Raw genomic sequence first — 21,876 nt, 5'->3', positions numbered from 1 at the left:
AATGTAAACATTGTTGTAGCGTTCAGTGGTATGGTCCGCTTTTACGAGCGGATTCTACTCCGGAAAAACAGACCATCAACAACCCATATTGCGATACAGTTTGTGATGAAAAGGGGTTCATTGGTGACTCAAAGACATGTAGGAATACATACACTAGTGGTACAAACGTAATTATTTCCAACTATGTAAGAAATACGGTTATTTTAACCAGGTGGCCGTCTTGCCCCATACGAGTGGCACTCTTGCCCCATAGCCCAAAAAATAACGTCTTTTTGGACCCTTTTTAAAACGCTTCAAAAACTATGTTGTTTGCACTTTTTTCAAGCGAAATTCATTTATAAGTGAGGAAATAGATGTAAAATGGTTATGAGATTGAAATCGGCTTTTGAATAACACGTTTTAGTGAGTTATAACTTGAAATGCTTAAGGTGGCACACTTGCCCCAAATTCCGCTAAAATGTGTTGACATATCCATGCAGAACGCAGCGAACAGATACCAGCGTGCGTCACGCAATGCGTTGCGATACGCTGCGTCGAAACAAGTACCAAGCCCTAATCCACCACCTGAGGCTGGAAATAGACGAACCGAGTTCGTCGCGGTATCGCGAAATTCGCGCCTTGTTTATGACAGTTGTAGAACAGTAGAGATGTCAAATCTTCCGCGCCTCCAATCGCGCCTGCTGTTTCGCAGAGATACCCAACTTCGGTATTGCTGAGATTTTCGCGGTAGCGCGAACCGATTATTTTTACTTTTTCTGGCGATTTGTGTGAAAACTCGTGTCGAAAAATGAGTTTTGTATTTTATTTTGCACAAACTATGTGAAATAAATAAAATTATTTCGCAAATTGATAGAAAAATATTTCTTCTTGGCACATTCAATCCTCACCAGACTTCGGATGGTTCCATACACGAACCGCGATTATCTCGCCTATCTGTCAGGCTGGAAATAGACGAACCGAGATCATCGCGGTACCGCGAAAATCTCGTATGACTTGAGCTGTCAATTATGTTATAAAATCTGACAGATAGGCGAGATAATCGCGGTTCGTGTATGGAACTATCCGAGGTCTGGTGACGTTTGAATGTGCCAAGAAGAAATATTTTTCTATCAATTTGCTAATCAAATTATTTATTTCACATAGTTTATGTAAAATAAAATACAAAACTCATTTCTCGACACGAGTTTTCACACAAATCCGCCAGAAAAAATAATCGGTTCGCGCTACCGCGAAAATCTCAGCAATACCGAAGTTGGGTATCTCTGCGAAACAGCAGGCGCGATTGGAGGCGCGGAAGATTTGACATCTCTACTGTTCTACAACTGTCATAAACAAGGCGCGAATTTCGCGGTACCGCGACGAACTCGGTTCGTCTATTTCCAGCCTCAGATGTTATAACAGAATTGACAGCTCAAGTCATACGCGATTTTCGCGGTACCGCGATGATCTCAGTTCGTCTATTTCCAGCCATACAACAAACGCAGTGCAATGTGTGTGTAGAATAATTGTAAGGCTGGAAATAGACGAACCGAGATCGTCGCGGTACCGCGAAATTCGCGCCCGCTCAACACTTCAAAGCCTACCGAAAAATCTTAAACTCCTACCGAAAACTACCGATAAAATTTTGATGCACCTACCGAAAACCGCAAAAATAATCTGGCCACTCTGCTTGCCGGAGCCCCAGAAGAGAAATGTCAAGTCGAGAAATGTCATTTTGCTCTGAACAACTTCACCTTGTCATTTATAACTCCTTGGTTTTGAAGGATTGTTGCATCGCAGCAGGCTTTGAATTACAGTTGAAAAATGTTCACCGTCGGTGCGTTTTTGGTTCCCGTGCTTGGTCACTTTCTGTTCGCTGCTCGACTAGTACGGTCGTGTTCTGTCTGGTGCTGGTGCTAGTGTGCAAAGTAGAAGATACGAGTGACCCAAGTGACGCCATTGTGTGGAAGAAACTAGCAAGTGTCGCTAAATTACGGGACGGTTAGAATCTGCGTGTGTGCGCTCTATCTTTTTGTCCCCTCAGTTCTTGGGCGCACAGCTTCGCGTTTGCCGAACGTTTTCCAACTAGCGCGAGTCAAATTGCATCGTATCGGGACCGGTAGTGGGTTCCACCAGCGACAACTGTTGCTCCACGACCACGACAGGTGATGCTCGCAAACTCTTTGCTTATCTGGTTTTGAATTCCAATACACTCCCATTGCGCGCTGCATTTCCGTGTATCCGTGACATTTGCAGATTTTTGCTCTTTCTGTACGACGGGGAACAAAAATCGAGCCTGAAAATGCCGAACAAGTCCCACCACAGCTCGCGCGCGACGTTTCGCCGGCCGGCACAGGGCGATAGGGAAATAAACGCGCCGGGGCAGCAAAACGACGGTTCGCAGCCGTCGGGGACGGCGGTGCAGTTGCCAACGCTGGGGACGAGTTTGGATTCGCGATCGCCGGTGCCATCGACGAGCGGTACGCCATCAGCAGGTATCAGCATGGATCGTAAGTAACAGTTGATGAAAAGGAAAAAAAATCCAGCCCCGTTCGCCTCGTTTTTGACAGGCAGGGGAGGTAGCGCACTACTGTGTGGTAACCATGGTAACCGACGCCATTTGCTTGAATTGTTCACTTTTTAGCCTGTCATGAAGCAGTCTACGTTGCGGATTCGGACTCGGAATCTGAGGGGGAACCGATGAAACTCCACGTTCCGCCATCGGCGCCTAAGACGAGTTTCCCGTTGGCAGCCGAACAGGATCCGGTCATGTCGTTGGCTTTTTGCTAGCAGTGATGGTAAGTATCACCGTTTGCTCGCCGTTACATGCAAAGTCATGTTGAAATTTATACCTAAATATATATTTTGAATTTTATACTACTTCTAACGTACTACTAACCGTTAGCTTTGGCAGTGTAACAGCGAATGAACATTTATAACCCCATAACGAAAGCTTAATACAATTCAATGCTTACTCTTCTAACGTTCACTTTTTAGCCTGTCATGAAGCAGTCTACGATGCGGATTCGGACTCGGAATCTGAGGGGGAACCGATGAAACTCCACGTTCCGCCATCGTCGCTGAAGACGAGTTTCCCGTTGGCAGCCAAACAGGATCCGGTCATGTCGTTGGCTTTTGCTAGCAGTGATGGTAAGTATCACCGTTTGCTCGCCGTTACATGCAAAGTCATGTTGAAATTTATACCTAAATATATATTTTGAATTTTATACTACTTCTAACGTACTACTAACCGTTAGCTTTGGCAGTGTAACAGCGAATGAACATTTATAACCCCATAACGAAAGCTTAATACAATTCAATGCTTACTCTTCTAACGTTCACTTTTTAGCCTGTCATGAAGCAGTCTACGATGCGGATTCGGACTCGGAATCTGAGGGGGAACCGATGAAACTCCACGTTCCGCCATCAGCGCCTAAGACGAGTTTCCCGTTGGCAGCCAAACAGGATCCGTTCATGTCGTTGGCTTTTGCTAGCAGCGATGGTAAGTATCACCGTTTGCTCGCCGTTAATCGTACACCTGGTAGTAAACGTTAATGCCCGGAGAGTAATGCAATTGCCATTCCAGCGAACCAACCGGCCGGCCCGATACAGCTGTCGGAGGCGGGGCGCGTACCGTGGAATGGGCGCGCGCGCCGCCTACCCCCACTGTCGGCAAAGCAACGGTTTCAAGCGGAGCTCGCCCGCAAACGCTTGCTCTCCCGCAGCCGTAAGTGAAAAAAGGTGATGTTGTTTACCGCTCAATGATTAACCTTTGCTTGACTGCTTTGTTTTAGCACCGCCGCCTACGCGACGCGAAATTGAAGTTGTGCTGCCGCTGCCGCCGCCCTCCGACGAGGAGGAAAGTGAGGCAGAGGACGAGGGACAATCGAAACCGTAGGGGATGTTATCGAACATCCGGGGGTGTTGTTACAATAATAAACATTAGAGTTAGAGTAGAAACATTTTCCACGAACGCTTTAGGTAGCGTTTGGGCGGCAGATTAACTTATTATTGTTTTATACTTAGACAAGCGACCACTCGCATTATTTATTACTGATGAACTAAAACACATGTTGCCTCGCCAGGTAGAGCAAATTGTTCGATAGAGAGACATATAAAATAATTTTATTAGTTCCATATAATGTTACATTCCTCCGGGTTCGTACTGTTGCTGTTGGTTGGGGTTTTTTTAAACACACTTACACCGCCAATATGAATAGTATATATATATGTATATATAGATGGTATATAGGTATCTGTTTTCCCCCGTGCCCAAATTTTCGGATGAGCGCACTTTGTGCGGGCATTCCAATTTGAATTCCAACTAGAATGCGTGCTCATTTGGGTTCGTGACTGGGGCTACGGGGGTGGGGTGTAGCAGCTGCAGGATAGATCGAATCGCTCATATATTGGGGACACGGTTTTTTTTTGTTTTTGTTTCTCACTACTTATGCCTACACTATCTTAGTAACAGGATTTATCATTCGCTCGCCTGCGGGAGCAAACGCTTTGCCGCCGGAGCGCTGTAGCGCTGTTTGAAAACCGAAACAACAACACAAAATGGCTCGTGTAGAGAAGAGGGCGATGGGTGAGAGTGGATGGGCGGTAGGACAATCAGTATTTGCTCGCTGCCATTCTGGCTTTAATTACATTTTCCTACGGGTGGCCTAACAAACCAGCTACACCGAAAAACACGTTTCATCCATCTCACCTACGGGCGACCCCCACAACCACTGTTTCCATTTTATCGATGTGTGATGGGTCGAGTTTGCTTTTTATTTACTTTTTTTTTAAATTCCGTTCTTACTTCGGGTGTCGGTGTGCCGGCCGAAGGATAAGGAAATAACACACGCGCGCTCACACGTCGTGGGCCATTGATTGATTGGGGCTTGTCCTTTTTAACCGGGGCGACAGGGCTTTCCAGTAACCAATCTAGTAGTGTCTGTGTGGTTTGGAAGGATGGGTAGTACGGCGCCAATGATTCATGGTTGGATGCGACTGGATGCGGACGGATGAATTGGATTTGGAGGAGCAGGAATTTGGAGCGTCAAAAACTCGTCGTCGTCGCAGCAGCCAACGCAGCACAACAGCGTGTGAAGGTGAATATATTTAAATTGATTTCTGCTCCCTTCAGCTCCCCCTACAGCTATATAGCCCCAAACCCCTGACCCAAATGTTTTTCTTTTATTTTATTCTTGTTTTTTTTTCGCGGGAAAAATGGTTGCGCAAGTGCTAAAATGGTTGTTTTCTCCCCCCTTTCTTCTCCTATTTAGCGCCGTCCTAATCTTACTCGCCAACGCCATTGCTACTGGGTGCAACGGTTGCCTCATCACCACCACCACCATCTTCGTCCGCTGATACCTGCTGCTGCAGTGCCGTCGTCCGCACCTCGTCCGAAGCTGCCACCGTCGTCTCCTCGTTCGTCTCCAGAATGATCAGCTCGATGCGCTCCTGCTGGTGGTGGTCGCACCCGTTCGGCGCACACGGTCGCTTCCGCCGCCCGGCACCGTCGCTGGCGCATCCCCGCACGCCGCCGCCCCCGTTTGCTGGCCGACACTGGAACTGGGTCCGCTTGCCACCGGCCGCACCGCCGGTGTACGGTCCGCTCTAGTCGTAGCTCTGCTGGTATCACCGCAACAGCGACGTCTCGGTCGACTGGACCTGTGTTTTGGGATTCGCAATAATGTTAATCTCTTACTTTCGTTGCGTTAGTTGGTTGTACGTGGACCAAGCAGGGTGTAATTTTGGGTATTAGGATGTAATTTGAGATGGGAAATAGTTGCAATATTTAGCGAAATTGAAAATATTAGACAAAAAATGGTTAAATTACACAAATTGTTTGCAAAAGCGAAACGGAAACACATACAGTTCACCTAGCAGCCATTGCATTGCTATTGTACAAATATTTTTAGCATTATTAATTGTTACCGTTATCATCGAGTCTTGTTGAAGCCATGAATTCATATCAATTGCGTTCTTATTACGTTCCAAAACAAAAATAATTTGTCGAATTTGGCATACTCCTATTGGATTTTTATCCTCCATTAGTTGAAGGCTGTGCAGGCCAATTGGCTATTGGGCAATTTGACACTTAATAAGGGACATGCATGCTGCGATAGAAACGAAAAACAGTATTGTACAAAACTGTGCACCTCGTGCCTTAAAACCATGCTACATTCTCAATTTACCAGTAAGATAAATTATTGCAGTGAGTACAAACAACGTTAGTTAACAGTGTTACTATTTTTTATACATAAAAAAACGTAAAAATGTGATAAAAATGTGAGACAAAACATTTTGCGCTCAACGGAACAGTTCCTGTATTAATTATTATTATTATTATAAATATTGTAAAACAAATGCCTTTACGTAAATTACGTTAAGCGATGCATTAAAAGGACATGCAAAGAAGGCTACATTTGCTACGAAACACCTCACTGTGTCTCAATTGTGACCGAAACGCGTGTTTTTTTTTTTGTTTTCCTTTACCTGCACATTGTGGGTCGGTTTCCTTCTGGTGCTTATGTATGTGGTGCATGTGTTAACTCGATGCAGATGCGATACTTCATCGATTCCTGCGCATTGTACCCCCGAGTGTGGCGTTGATTTCGATCGCGTTGGAAGAAGCCGACGAAGAAGAAGAAGAAGAAGGATGGAATCGAAAACACACGCACAAAGAGAGAAACAAAAAATAACATTAGAAAATCGTGTCATTTAAACTTGTGGGACGGGTTTGATTTAAAAGTAAAAAAACTATTTCTATTTCTATCTATATTGCAGAAGCTACAATCTAAACAACAACGAAACAATGTCACACACAGAGCGAGCGCATAGAAGGGTAGAAACCCCACACACAGCAAAGCGGCAGACATTCGACGCTACGGAACACTCGATGCTTCCGGTCGGGCGGGGTCGGTCGGAGACCAAATGTAAACACTCCTCACCTCCCCCTAGGTTGACACGATCGTCTCAAGCATCAGGCAGCAGTTACGTGGTAAGGTGTAGTAGTGGTGGAAGCGTAACCCTTTACGATCCGCTTTTTATCGTTATTCTCTATTTTTAGCGCACGGATCGCTTTCGCTGCATTCTTCAGCAGGGACACCGCGGCGACCAACGATCGCCGGGGCGATTTGGGCACCAGTGCAACCGAGACCAATGGGGCACGCGTTTCAAATCGGGAAGGGAACACTGTTTCCGCAACGAAATGAATTGCGCCCTCAACATCCGGTCCCTGCCCAAGCGCTGGTGGTTTGAATGATGTGTTACCAACGACGAAACCGTGGAGGACTTTCTTCCGCTGGCAGCCAACCGCAATCTGAGAACGCGGTTTTAATTTAGTTTAGTTTTTTTTACCCATCAACAACATCACAAGAGCGAACTCTTGATGTCTGGTGATGTTGTGGAATGGGCAACGCGTACAGCCACCGACCGGTAGCTGATATGTTCGAACGGACCATGCTTGGGTAGCGATGGATAGTTCAGCATAGTTGAGCATAGTTAGCAGCAGCATAGTTAAACGCGGTCCTCACATTAGTCCAGTGAAAAAGGGGATTGGTTTTGCCGGTGAACCTAACGTTTAAAATGCGATTTAAAGAATCCGTTGTACTTGACGTAGTGTGGAGTGTCGTTTCTTGTGCGCTGTGGTTAGATTCATTTCTTCATTTATTCACACGTTGTTTAATCTGCTCCAGGGAGACGCTCGGATCAGTGGCGGATTTAGGGTGTTGGAGGCCCTAAGCGTTAAAAGGAGTGGAGGCCCCCGGTTGGTGTCGAGCGGGGGGGGGGGGTGCATATAGTTGCATTAGGTTTTAATCAAACACAATTTCATGGTTTGCTGGGGGGGGGTGCTCAGAATCCCTGTTCTGGGCCCCTATAGTTTATGAGCCCCTTCATCCATGGGGCCCCTATCTAGCTCTTGCTGAGAATACTGTACACACTGTTCTATATGCTGGAATTACCATACACGGGGCCCCTACATTGACGGGGCCCCCCGCGGCCGCTCAGTCCGCGTACCGTTAAATCCGCCACTGGCTCGGATGCATCATTCAGCGCCGCTACGTAGGCAACCTAGCAATCTTTCAGTTCCAAACGATGTCTCTATAGAGCCTTGGAGCCTGTTACAAAGCAGAAGCAAAGCAAATCTAATGGAGCAGTTGTGTGTTTAATTACGTTTTGACAGTTTAGTGACAGTGAAGCAGTTGATGGGAATGTATGTGGATTTGGTTTTTGTGCTCCTCTAATTTAAATAATTAAAATGCTCGCCGTTATCCGCATGTCGGGGTCAACGCTTCCGAAGCACTATCCATCGCTAGCCGTGCATGGTTGGTTCGCATTTAAATGCTGGCTCGTTGCGAAATCATCTTTTCTCTTCCGTTTCTGCTGCAATTGGTGGAATTGTGTTGTTTGTGTTATAAAAAAGGCAACCATATTTAACAATAAATATCAATCCTTTGAGGAGAATGTCGTTCGTTCGGTTACAATCTCTCTGCTACGTTTCGCTATCGTTTCGATTTACACGTTTGGGTAAATCATTTCAAGTTAGAAATTTAATAAAATACTGTATTAAAAAAACAGTTAAAACTCCAATAGTAAAGTGACAATAAAGCGTCAAGAAACGTTGCATGAGAGTGTAGCGGCCAAAATCGCACGGTAGACCACAGTGTCGTCACAACCAATTAAGAGATAAATTATTGTGAATTGTTAAAATGATTCCTTTCACAAACGGAATCAAAAATTGGTTGATGGACTTTTTATCAGTTCTTTGGAGTGTTTTTTAAATTCGAAAATACAAATTTCTTCTCCCAAAAATTGGGTTTTAATGTAGAATTAAATGAGGAAAATTGTTCTGTACAGAGTGTAATCGAAACCGTTCGCACCGTCTAGGCAGAACTGGTAATTAAAAATAAAGTTTTTTTTTAAACAAAATCGTTCTATTTGCTCCGTAAAATCAATTCCATGTACTTGGGTGTACAGCCGAGAAAGGGCAACTTTGCGCTTCTGTTCGATAGCCAAAAAGATCTGAAGGAACGGATCAACCCTATCCCAAGCAACTTGGGATAGCCAAATCGGGTTTGATTGCTTTCTTATCCGATTCTAGGAATCCGATTGACTTTAAATTTGTCATCTGTGTGTACTGCTACAGCCGTCTATTTCTGAAAGCAGTTGTTGTTGATTTGTTTTTGAGTGTAATAAACCTGTTTTTTTAGAATTAATTTTTGCAATACCCCTATCCTTGGCGATCGGATTATACACGAGTAGCAAGCGTCTTGGGAGACCTATAACGTTTGAATGCATTTTCCAATACAGTTGCAATATTCTGATGAAAATTACAAAACTTATCTAGTTTTAATTTTTGTTTCATAAATCGTTTCAACTCCTAATAGTTTTGAAGTTATCAAAAAAATAGAAAATGGTCAGGATTTTTCTTAATACAAAACTTTAAAAACATATTTTTAAACGATTCACAAAATTTGCACAGCAAAATTACTCTAATGGGGTTTAGGAACCGTAAATTACACGTCTAACATAAATTTTACAGAAACTTTTCAAAAGTAACCAAAAAGGCAAAAGCGTTTTCATTTGAATAAAAACCGTTACAGCACACACCTGTAATCGTAATTTCTTTAAATGCGTTAATGGGACAAATGTGTTCATAAAATCACCTCTGTCTATAAATTATACTGACTTTTTACACTGAAAAGAGACTGAATTTAAATATTGTGTGTGAATTTGGTTTTATTCGGCGTCGTTCTATCAGGACCATAATGTAACGGTTTTTATTCAAATGGACACCCCTTTCTTCTTTTAATTACAGTGGAGCGCCGTTTATCCGGGTACCTTTGATCCGGATATCCGTTTGTAGCGACCAGAGCGCCATCTGGTGCGCACACCTAGAACTACAGACAGAAAATGTTTAACGGGCTAGTTAGGCAGGGACTGCACACAAAGCTAGAGCAGGACAAACAGTGGTAGCATGCTGCACCGCAGCTATAAAAACGGTGGCTTGCTCCATACACGCTCTCTCGTCCTAAACGTTTCCACATCGACACGCGCATATCCGTCCGGCTTACCCAACACTTCTTCTCCGGCAACTCTCGAACGAACAACACTAATTTTCGCGTCTCTCCCGAACTCACCGTTCCGCGGCTTAAAAGAAAAAAATAAATCGAATTCTACCAAAAACGTAGTTCGCAAAGCGTGTTGCGTGTCTCTTTAAAAAATTAGGGACCACTTTTGTGGCGCCCCTAAAACTGGTGACCCCGACGTGATCCGCAACCGACGCCGCGAATTCGTACGTGAGTGGGTGTGTGTACAACGCATCGCAAACTTGTACCGCGTTGAACGTGTTAAAACGTGCCACCGGCATCGGAGATCGACGCAGAGAAGACAACGCGTGTGTGTGTGTGCCTACGACCGGGAGTGCTACCAGCGTTAGAGGTACCGGCAACGCGGCTGGCCTCCTCCCCCCTTTCCCTGCAAAGTGCGCAACGAGCGCCCTTTCATCATTCACAGGACGTTGAGTGCGGGCCGACGAAAAAACGCAGCAACGCCGTGTTAGTGCGCCCGTAGCTACACGGAGCGTTCCTGCATTCAGCGAACAAAAGAACCCCCCGCACACACGCGCGCCGCCTCGAAGCGAGACAAGCGCACACACACCATCATCGGCGCAGCAGAAATTTTCCACCGAGCTTTCGACAGCTGACGCAATCGACGCAATTCCTGGAAGCGGATCGACGACAATCTCCGCTGGTGGTCTCCTCGACGCCGATCACCGCCTCGCAAGCTGTTCCTACACCTCGTGCTACTGGGAATTTTCCGTTTGTGTGCGCTTCCATCTACGAGTGCGAACAAGAAGGAAGACACCTACGTCGAGTTGCGCACGCAAATTATCCAGCCGTAGCAGTAGTGACACATCGCCGCCATCACGATTTTTTTCGCTCAAAGGCGAACCCGCTTGGATCCAGCCGACAAGAAAGACGACGCCGCCATTTTGTCTACACAATTCCGCCGTATGTGTGAAGACACCATTTGCTGCTCGCGAAAAAGGACGACGCACACCATCATGCGAACCGACGCACTTCATCGTTCTCACCTCTACCCGTGCATGAACGTGGAGAGAACCAGGAGTGTTTGCATCATCATCACCGTTTAACACCACAGACGAGAGAGCCGCTGCCGCCATCATCGTGTTCGCGTGGATCTACCCGACCGGGAGGGCCGCTGACAGCAGGCCCCGCGAAGACGCCACTACGCATGCCGTCACCACGACAACGATCATACGTCATCATCATCGTGCTATTAAGGTAAGATCCACCCTTTTACGACTAACTGCGAACATTCTGCAGCGATAAAAAAATTATGTGCTACCCCAACGGGAAAACCGCCGCCGACCGCCGACCATGCGGTACCTCGCAATCGACTGATAACCGACCTCGCATCCGGACCGCCGAAGACGACTACCTTCCAGTCCGCGCCAGGCACTCAAGCTTTCTATTAGCTTTCGAACAACCTACCGACCACTACCTATTCGGTCAGGAGGCGTTAACTGCCGGTCTCTTTGCTCGTGCCACCATGGACCGCAACGAGGCAGTACGCAATCGACTTCCTCACCACGAACCATCGAAAACTCTCGACGATTAGTATCAACGGAAAATGATCGCCTTGCCACGTTTCTTCGTCGCTACCGATGCCGACACCTAAGCGATTAATCGAATCGATACCGAATCTGCCGCACAGCGGCCCGACCGAAAACGCTACACGTTACGTATGCCGACCTCGAAGCAAAATCCCCACATCGACCGCTACTCGAACCCTAAAGCGAGATACTTCGCCCAACCGATGACACTACGATTCGTTTGGCAGGACCGTAAGGGGGAACAGGATTCGTCTGCTTTCCTGCTTATCCACTTGCCCAGACATCATCGGGTACTTTTTCGCTCAGCCAGGGTAACCGCTACCGACCAGCACCAATCTGCTTACCTGCTGACCCGAACGATATCAAACCGAAACGTATCGACACTTGTTTCAACGTTCCTACAGGACACCGTCTGGTACTTTGACCGATTGGAACAGTTGCTCGCCCATAGCAACATACCATTCGACCGTCGCCGCAACAAACGTATCACGCTTCATACCAAGCACTTACACAAATTTTCGAAGTCGTTTCAGATCTTTGTAACGGACAGCTACGCTAATCTCCGTCAACCGCCTGAAACCAACCCAAGCAACGAACGACCACGACCATATCGGCCTCGTGACACCGTCACTCGATCGCCCGCCGATGACCGGACGCGCACATAACTCCGATGTTCCAACTGCCATCGCCCGAACAACCGTTGACGAGCCGGCAAAACACGACTTCGATGTCTCCGCCGTCGACACCGACCTGAACGCCGAAAGCCCGAAAGTGCACTTAATCGATTTCGCATGCACCGTCGCTACCTGCAGCTACGTCGACCGCCAGCAGCATCGACCGCCAGCTGCACCAACCGCCAGCTGCACCCCACCACCACCTATCCTACGACATATGGAATCGATCGTATCGACCGGTGTTACCAGGGCTCAACGGAAACTCGCCTTCCTCTACGATACCAGTAACACCGCTCTAGGAGGGGGAATCCTGTAGCGACCAGAGCGCCATCTGGTGCGCACACCTAGAACTACAGACAGAAAATGTTTAACGGGCTAGTTAGGCAGGGACTGCACACAAAGCTAGAGCAGGACAAACAGTGGTAGCATGCTGCACCGCAGCTATAAAAACGGTGGCTTGCTCCATACACGCTCTCTCTCGTCCTAAACGTTTCCACATCGACACGCGCATATCCGTCCGGCTTACCCAACACTTCTTCTCCGGCAACTCTCGAACGAACAACACTAATTTTCGCGTCTCTCCCGAACTCACCGTTCCGCGGCTTAAAAGAAAAAAATAAATCGAATTCTACCAAAAACGTAGTTCGCAAAGCGTGTTGCGTGTCTCTTTAAAAAATTAGGGACCACTTTTGTGGCGCCCCTAAAACTGGTGACCCCGACGTGATCCGCAACCGACGCCGCGAATTCGTACGTGAGTGGGTGTGTGTACAACGCATCGCAAACTTGTACCGCGTTGAACGTGTTAAAACGTGCCACCGGCATCGGAGATCGACGCAGAGAAGACAACGCGTGTGTGTGTGTGCCTACGACCGGGAGTGCTACCAGCGTTAGAGGTACCGGCAACGCGGCTGGCCTCCTCCCCCCTTTCCCTGCAAAGTGCGCAACGAGCGCCCTTTCATCATTCACAGGACGTTGAGTGCGGGCCGACGAAAAAACGCAGCAACGCCGTGTTAGTGCGCCCGTAGCTACACGGAGCGTTCCTGCATTCAGCGAACAAAAGAACCCCCCGCACACACGCGCGCCGCCTCGAAGCGAGACAAGCGCACACACACCATCATCGGCGCAGCAGAAATTTTCCACCGAGCTTTCGACAGCTGACGCAATCGACGCAATTCCTGGAAGCGGATCGACGACAATCTCCGCTGGTGGTCTCCTCGACGCCGATCACCGCCTCGCAAGCTGTTCCTACACCTCGTGCTACTGGGAATTTTCCGTTTGTGTGCGCTTCCATCTACGAGTGCGAACAAGAAGGAAGACACCTACGTCGAGTTGCGCACGCAAATTATCCAGCCGTAGCAGTAGTGACACATCGCCGCCATCACGATTTTTTCGCTCAAAGGCGAACCCGCTTGGATCCAGCCGACAAGAAAGACGACGCCGCCATTTTGTCTACACAATTCCGCCGTATGTGTGAAGACACCATTTGCTGCTCGCGAAAAAGGACGACGCACACCATCATGCGAACCGACGCACTTCATCGTTCTCACCTCTACCCGTGCATGAACGTGGAGAGAACCAGGAGTGTTTGCATCATCATCACCGTTTAACACCACAGACGAGAGAGCCGCTGCCGCCATCATCGTGTTCGCGTGGATCTACCCGACCGGGAGGGCCGCTGACAGCAGGCCCCGCGAAGACGCCACTACGCATGCCGTCACCACGACAACGATCATACGTCATCATCATCGTGCTATTAAGGTAAGATCCACCCTTTTACGACTAACTGCGAACATTCTGCAGCGATAAAAAAATTATGTGCTACCCCAACGGGAAAACCGCCGCCGACCGCCGACCATGCGGTACCTCGCAATCGACTGATAACCGACCTCGCATCCGGACCGCCGAAGACGACTACCTTCCAGTCCGCGCCAGGCACTCAAGCTTTCTATTAGCTTTCGAACAACCTACCGACCACTACCTATTCGGTCAGGAGGCGTTAACTGCCGGTCTCTTTGCTCGTGCCACCATGGACCGCAACGAGGCAGTACGCAATCGACTTCCTCACCACGAACCATCGAAAACTCTCGACGATTAGTATCAACGGAAAATGATCGCCTTGCCACGTTTCTTCGTCGCTACCGATGCCGACACCTAAGCGATTAATCGAATCGATACCGAATCTGCCGCACAGCGGCCCGACCGAAAACGCTACACGTTACGTATGCCGACCTCGAAGCAAAATCCCCACATCGACCGCTACTCGAACCCTAAAGCGAGATACTTCGCCCAACCGATGACACTACGATTCGTTTGGCAGGACCGTAAGGGGGAACAGGATTCGTCTGCTTTCCTGCTTATCCACTTGCCCAGACATCATCGGGTACTTTTTCGCTCAGCCAGGGTAACCGCTACCGACCAGCACCAATCTGCTTACCTGCTGACCCGAACGATATCAAACCGAAACGTATCGACACTTGTTTCAACGTTCCTACAGGACACCGTCTGGTACTTTGACCGATTGGAACAGTTGCTCGCCCATAGCAACATACCATTCGACCGTCGCCGCAACAAACGTATCACGCTTCATACCAAGCACTTACACAAATTTTCGAAGTCGTTTCAGATCTTTGTAACGGACAGCTACGCTAATCTCCGTCAACCGCCTGAAACCAACCCAAGCAACGAACGACCACGACCATATCGGCCTCGTGACACCGTCACTCGATCGCCCGCCGATGACCGGACGCGCACATAACTCCGATGTTCCAACTGCCATCGCCCGAACAACCGTTGACGAGCCGGCAAAACACGACTTCGATGTCTCCGCCGTCGACACCGACCTGAACGCCGAAAGCCCGAAAGTGCACTTAATCGATTTCGCATGCACCGTCGCTACCTGCAGCTACGTCGACCGCCAGCAGCATCGACCGCCAGCTGCACCAACCGCCAGCTGCACCCCACCACCACCTATCCTACGACATATGGAATCGATCGTATCGACCGGTGTTACCAGGGCTCAACGGAAACTCGCCTTCCTCTACGATACCAGTAACACCGCTCTAGGAGGGGGAATCCTGTAGCGACCAGAGCGCCATCTGGTGCGCACACCTAGAACTACAGACAGAAAATGTTTAACGGGCTAGTTAGGCAGGGACTGCACACAAAGCTAGAGCAGGACAAACAGTGGTAGCATGCTGCACCGCAGCTATAAAAACGGTGGCTTGCTCCATACACGCTCTCTCTCGTCCTAAACGTTTCCACATCGACACGCGCATATCCGTCCGGCTTACCCAACACTTCTTCTCCGGCAACTCTCGAACGAACAACACTAATTTTCGCGTCTCTCCCGAACTCACCGTTCCGCGGCTTAAAAGAAAAAAATAAATCGAATTCTACCAAAAACGTAGTTCGCAAAGCGTGTTGCGTGTCTCTTTAAAAAATTAGGGACCACTTTTGTGGCGCCCCTAAACGTTTATCCGTTGTTGAAAAATGACAGTTCAATACAAAAGTGATATTGGGATATGAGGAGGATATTTGAGAAAGCGGTTATAAGAGCACATTGTCATAACAAAAAACACTATAATTCATGGCAAATTTCAAAAATTCTCTTTCGAAAAACATGAAGTTATTAAAAACTGGGTTATTTTTATCAAAAAATAAGGAAAATTTCCAAAAAATAACCTGGAATTGGTTATAAAATATATCAATTGACTCATTATCCGTGTTATTCGCTTATCCGGGCGAAGTCAAGTCCCCCCAAGTGACATTTGCTCGAAATTGTTTTTCCATATCTGCTCGATTAGTACTCGATATGCCTGAAATTGTGGATTTGTGTGTGATCAAGTGTGTTGAAAGCGCCAAAATTTGGTGTGATCGTAAATTAGACGTTCCTCTATCGATGGACGATGCCGTCGAGCTCATTTTTCATTCATGACTATGGTTTTTTGATGAAAAACAAAAGCTAATTTTATGTGACGTTATTCTATAAAAATGGGTATTATTTAAGTATAAAATGGGTACATGACCAACTATAACGATAGGAAACATCGTTTCTGATCGAATCTAGAAGAAAGCAACGAAAAAACCGCATCACAGTTGATATTACTGGACTTTTTCCAAATTCTCTTAAACTAGTGCAGTTTAAGGAAAGTTTAAGGCTCCAGTTTAAGGGAATTTGCTCGAATTCCCGATTATTCGTGCTCGAAAATGTCAGTTGGGTATTCTTTTGGAAAAATAGTTTACACTGCTGTTTCGAGGGTTGAAAAATATCGCCACAAAGTTTTGCATTAAAGTTTTTTGTTGTAAAACAGGTATCTTTTGCACACATTTAATGCAAAATGCTTTAAGAACAAAGAAATAAAATATTTGCAAAAACACATGAAGCTGTCAAATTTAGAGGACTCGCGTACAGCGAATTCGGGTACATCGAGTATCGCGTACTGTGGATAATTGCTGTACCCTTTGAAAAATTCGGAAAAATGTATGCTAGCCGTGTAGTATGTATGTACAGGTGGTCCCCGAGATACACGGTTATTGGGGACCGAAAACGGCCGCAAAATACCGCGTATCTCGAATTTCCGCGTAAGTCGAATCTCGTGATTTCCAGCCAAAATATCACTAATATTCGTGCAATTTTGCAAGTAGGAGGTGGTTTTAGCCACCAAATTAATTATTTGATATGTTTCTAATGAATTGAACAGTTTTAAACCTTTTTAAATGGTATTTTACATTTGATCAATACGGAAATTATTTGGTATTTCACAATGGATGTGTCAAATGAGTACAATTTGCTCAAAGAACTGTCAAATTTTGAAAACCGCGTATCTCCGAATCCGCGTATAAGAGGTACCGTGTATCTCGGGGACCACCTGTAGTTCTAAAAATCTGAAGACCCAATTTTGCCGTGAAAACTGTCTCAACTACTGAGAAAAGTGTTTTTTCGTTTTGGATTCCTTTTTTTTTTCTTCAAAAAATCGTCACCAATTTGAAAAGCTATAACATGTTTTTATGTTTATATTTTTCCACTCTTAATCGTTTTTGATTAAGAGTGGAAACGATTTGTGCACAGACATAGAAACTAGATAAGTTATTTTAACTTTCATTAGAATATTAGATCGTGATTCGATTGCACTCAAAAGTTATACAGGGTTTTCCAGGGGTTCTCATAGTTTTCGGACACTTACTTGACTCTTTCATATTGGAAGTGAACTTCATTGGACTCTCGGGAACTTCATTGGAGTTGGAAATTGGACTCTCTCTAAGGCACCCTTTTGGACAGTTTCCTTGCAAATTCCGATTGGATTTGTCCAACAAGGGTGCTATGGAGTCCAATTCTCATTACATTAAGTTCATTTCAAGTAAGAAGGAGTCAATAAAGTGTCCCACTGCTATGAGAACTCCTGGCAAAACCCTGCAAGCCTCCAAACTCGCTCCGCATAGCCAGCCCTGTGAGTGCGGTCCGTGGCCCAATTTAGCTCAGCTTAGCCAAATGAAACGCTCGGTTGACAGAACCAAAAGCTGTCATTTTGTTTGTGACAGTTGCCTGCCGAACAGATCGCAACTTTTTTCCAGCGCCGGTCGCGCACGATTTTCCCCCCTGAATTTTCCGCGAACGTGCGCGGGAAACTCCACGTGTGTGTGTGTGTTGTTTGTGTGTTAAAAGCGATGCAGCGATGTGTGTGAAACGTGTTCGAGGTTTAGTTAACAGTGCCTGTAGGTGCGTTCGAAATTAACCTGATAGAACAACAAGCAAACACATTAGCAGATAGAAAAGCCCGTGCGTGTGTGTGTGTGTGCGCGCGCGTTACAGCAGAATCTAAAGCGGCCCACACCGAAAAAGGGGCTTTGTGAAACATCCTAACAGCACACGAAGAACAAATTGCACACTACACCTTCTCACACAAACAGACAAAAAAACACTCAGTGTGGGAAGGTGGAAATGTGCCCCCCCCCCAGAAACAGGAAAACAGGAGGTAAAAAAACTGAACAATTTTAGAACAAAAAACAAAAACACAAAATAAGAACAGGGAAAATGTTTCAGGGCATTAGTGTCGTCCTGGGTGGCACCTAACTCGCACGCCCGCCTTTCTTCGCAGTGCGCTCGCACCGTACAGGCCATTCATCTCACCGGCGAGGGCCACGCTGGAGCCGACGTTGCGCGCGATCGCTGGCGGGGTGTGGCGGATGCAGCAGCAGAGCTGCTGCAGCCCGGGCACACCGTGCAGCACCAGGATGAAGCCGCTGCGGAACCGGGCGTTCATGTAGCAGTAGATGATCGGGTTGTAGCAGCTGTGCGACATCGCGAGCCAGTGGAAGGCGAACCAGAAGTACGGCAGCAGGTCCCACGAGGACGGGAGCTTCATCAGCTGCGGGCGAGAAGAGACAGAGAGGTGTAATGCTGCAATGGCGAGCCGGAAACGGAAACGGTTCCTCTCCTTACCATTAGGAAGTTGAACGGCAGCCAGCAGATGGTGAACACGATTACCACGGTCACCATCATCTTGATCATCTGGAACGGGAAGAAATCAACACCGAGGATGGTGAGTGTACACGGTTGGTTTGATTTTAATTCTAAACTTTGTAAAGATTTTGTGCTAATTTTGGGGTCGTTCAAACCCCTGTCTGTTTGTGTGTTTTTTTTGGGGCCGTTCCTGGAAGAAAATTGGTTGTGGAAAGCTCCCGACTAGCGAAGCGCACCACACTGGAACCGGCCAACGAACAGCCAAAGGGTTTCGCTTATAGGAATCGTGCTGGAAAATGGACTGGAACCTGTCGGCCATCCAGGTGTCCCGAACAAAATCCGACTATCGCCGAAGAAAAACATTCAAACTTACTGGTTGCTACCGATCGCTGGGTACTGGGCTCTGTTGTTTTAGGTTTAAGGGGCCCGTAAAGGGACCGTTTTGCACACCCTGTGTGTGTGTGTGTCTAGCGCTTTCGTTTAGCAGTAATTTACTTGCGCCATTTAATTCGCGCTTTCCGAGCTTTGCGCTTTAAATCTTTGGCTCCGATAACGCGGCTGTTTTTTTTAGCTTCAAAAATTTCCATGCAAGCAAGTGACAGAGAAAGAGAGAGGAAGGAAAATTGTCAGGCGGCACGATGGTGTAATTTATGCTCTCGTCAGTGGGATGGTTTTTTTGTGTGCGTGTGTGTGGTGTGCCCTATTTCCCTCATTCTTTATTCATAATATCAAACGGTTTGCTGTACCGTCCGAATATTCGCAGCAAAAGTTTTGCGGTGCCTCAGTACTCCCACAACAACTGTGTGTGTTTGTGTGTGTGTGTTTGACGGTACATCCAGCAGCACCGCTTCCCTCCGGTGCAGGCTAATGAAAATATTGTGTAAATACTTTTTACACGACAGGCAAAAAGCGACCGACCGGGCGGATACGGCGTTCCGGTTTGGAATGCAGAAGGTTTTTTTTTATTCCTATTACACAGTGGATTTGTACGGACTGGTGTCTGTCTCGGCTTACCGGAATGGAAGGCAAAAAGCGCACACCCCAAAACGTACAGTGGGCGCCTCTGTGTGTTTTTTTCCTCTCCTTTTTACAGGCGTTTTTACAAGTGACAGTGTAGTACCAACTGCTCCGGCGTCTTGACAAAGCTCCAAGTGAAGCTTACTGATAATGATAAGTAGATCGTTCGCTCAAACCCACTTGTTGAAGTTTTTTTTTTTTTTTTTTTTTTTTGGGATTCTGATCCGCTTTGAGCGTTGGAGTGAAGTTTTGACGACTTCTTCGTACCGAATAGGCAAACGAGGCTTTCTCGAATTAATTATTACAGAGGATAGAGAGAGAGAGAGAACCAAAACAAAAAAAGGTTTTACCTTTTAATCTGACGTATTAAGTGACGAACGCTTGCTTTGGTAGGCGACACTTTCGGTTTGTTTGCTTTCGCTCCTCATTAATTAAGTAACAAATTATACGCTAAACAATATTACTACACGGGGCGCCTTTTTTCAATTGCAGTGGTATGGAGTTGGGGGCTTTTTCGCCCTATAGTCAGGCTCCCCGCTTATGGAAATCCCTCTGAGTCTAGTATCGTAATTACAGCTTCGAAGGTTCTATGTAATTTGCTTATTTTTATACAAAATCAATTGAGAAACACTCGTCAAGTCCAATATGTGCACAAAAAGGGAACGAAAATATACAAAAATTAAAAAAAAAGACTCTTTATGACGTCACTTGAGTTACTAGGGTAATTCGCCGATTATTGCACAGTTATGGAAACAGTTGATTTATTTTTAGCTTAGGCTTTAAGCCTGATAAAACCACAATTTTCTTGTTATTTTTGTCTACTAAATAACATTTATGTACAAAAAATACTATTTATATTTTCTTTGGCCAGAATAGTAATGGATAATTTCAATAATTAATAATCCTTTCAACATACTCAAAAAGCAAATGATTGCCCACTAGCGCAACCTCTAAATTATATTATTGTGAACTTGATATATTTATTTATTTATTATTTATTTATTTCAATTTTTAAACCATCACAAATCATCAGGTTTGCATTACGACTTCATCTGACTCAAAATCCAACGAGTCTTCCATTGTTTGTGTTCTTACTAGCGAGCTCTACCATTGATGCATTAACCCTACAAGGTTGTACGCACTGTTTTGATACATCAATGTCTTAGTGCACGAGAATCGTAGATACTTGTAGATGTGCAAAAGAATCTTTCCAGAACCTTATCCAGTGTGTTTACTCTCTTCAGCTTGTCCAACGACCGATATGACTATGGTGCTCATGAGCGTCCTGAAACATTCTTCTGTGATTCCTTCTAGGCACTATTTCATCGGACGTCGCAAAATCAACGCCGAAGTCTTGTCCAGCCATCTGATTACTGCTAGCAAGGCACAGTCGAGAAAAGCATCCACTGCGTCATCAAGGATACAATCCACACGAAAGCCAGATCGTATGATCATTTTCTTCCAAATTTTGTAGATCTGAGCGGTTCATAATGGCTGCACAGGGATAGAACACGTCGCAAAACACACTTTGTTTTTGGGTAATGTTTTCAAATGTTTTTGTTCTTGTTCCAGGATCTCAGGGTTTCATAATCTGACCTGCAGTGTGTACTTGCTGTACCACCGCGGCCACGCTTGATGGTTTCCAATTGCATTTATTCATTCATTAGAAATAGATGTCTCAAATAAGCAAATAAGCCATATGCATAAAAAAAAATCATTTTAAAGGCGCAATACGTGTGCTGAATTTTCGGATAAGACGCACAACTAGTGTGGGAAAGAAGAGCACTATTAAGAGCAAGACATACAGAAAGAGTTGGAGATTGAAGAGGTTTACAGTATTTTAACATTACCTATTGCTTTTCACTTCCTATTGACAATCATATTGGCGGGTATTATTGAATCCGTTCGTAGCGCCGGCGTACGTCCCGACAATCATTTTCCTAACGTACTAGATGGTTGCTACAGTTTTTCACCGTGGCGTTGTAGGACAGGGCTCAAGAAATGTGTTGCCATCCCTAGAATTTCATGTGAGCGCCGTACGCTCCCGCTACGAACGGATTCAATAATACCAGCCATTGGCTTCCTATTAAAGCAATTCTTGGTCATATTTT

At 46.2% G+C, this 21,876-nt stretch overlaps 1 protein-coding gene and 2 long non-coding RNA genes across 7 annotated transcripts in view; 2 read left to right on the top strand and 1 right to left on the bottom strand.

Annotated features, from left to right (window-relative positions):
- Window positions 1-4,077: 4,077 nt before the first annotated feature.
- The window catches only part of LOC120906010 (RYamide receptor), a 115,510-nt gene continuing 97,711 nt past the window's right edge, over window positions 4,078-21,876 (bottom strand). For 3 of the 4 annotated variants that reach the window (XM_040317402.1, XM_040317404.1, XM_040317403.1), the window contains exons 6-9: window positions 18,728-18,796; window positions 18,416-18,653; window positions 6,469-6,554; window positions 4,078-5,640 (exon numbers count right to left, since the gene is read on the bottom strand). In XM_040317402.1, coding sequence (XP_040173336.1) covers window positions 5,608-5,640; window positions 6,469-6,554; window positions 18,416-18,653; window positions 18,728-18,796 — 426 coding nt within the window. In that variant the 3' untranslated portion in view covers window positions 4,078-5,607. Of the gene's footprint in view, window positions 5,641-6,468; window positions 6,555-18,359; window positions 18,654-18,727; window positions 18,797-21,876 lie in introns of all 4 variants that reach the window. The other variant, XM_040317405.1, reaches the window with a different exon arrangement.
- LOC120906015 lies at window positions 9,820-15,694 on the top strand. Its single transcript, XR_005739986.1, has 2 exons — window positions 9,820-13,181; window positions 13,257-15,694. It is a non-coding gene; the product is annotated as an uncharacterized LOC120906015 (long non-coding RNA).
- LOC120906016 lies at window positions 17,826-20,360 on the top strand. 2 transcript variants are annotated; one of them, XR_005739987.1, is made up of 3 exons: window positions 17,826-18,260; window positions 18,329-18,827; window positions 18,946-20,360. It is a non-coding gene; the product is annotated as an uncharacterized LOC120906016 (long non-coding RNA). The 2 variants fall into 2 exon arrangements; XR_005739988.1 differs by having other exon boundaries at window positions 18,310-18,827.

This window comes from Anopheles arabiensis, chromosome X (genome assembly GCF_016920715.1).
Source record: "Anopheles arabiensis isolate DONGOLA chromosome X, AaraD3, whole genome shotgun sequence".
Lineage (NCBI taxonomy): Eukaryota > Metazoa > Arthropoda > Insecta > Diptera > Culicidae > Anopheles > Anopheles arabiensis.
The sequence above is the reverse complement of the archived record's forward strand: the minus strand, read 5'-3'. Positions and strand labels throughout refer to the sequence as shown.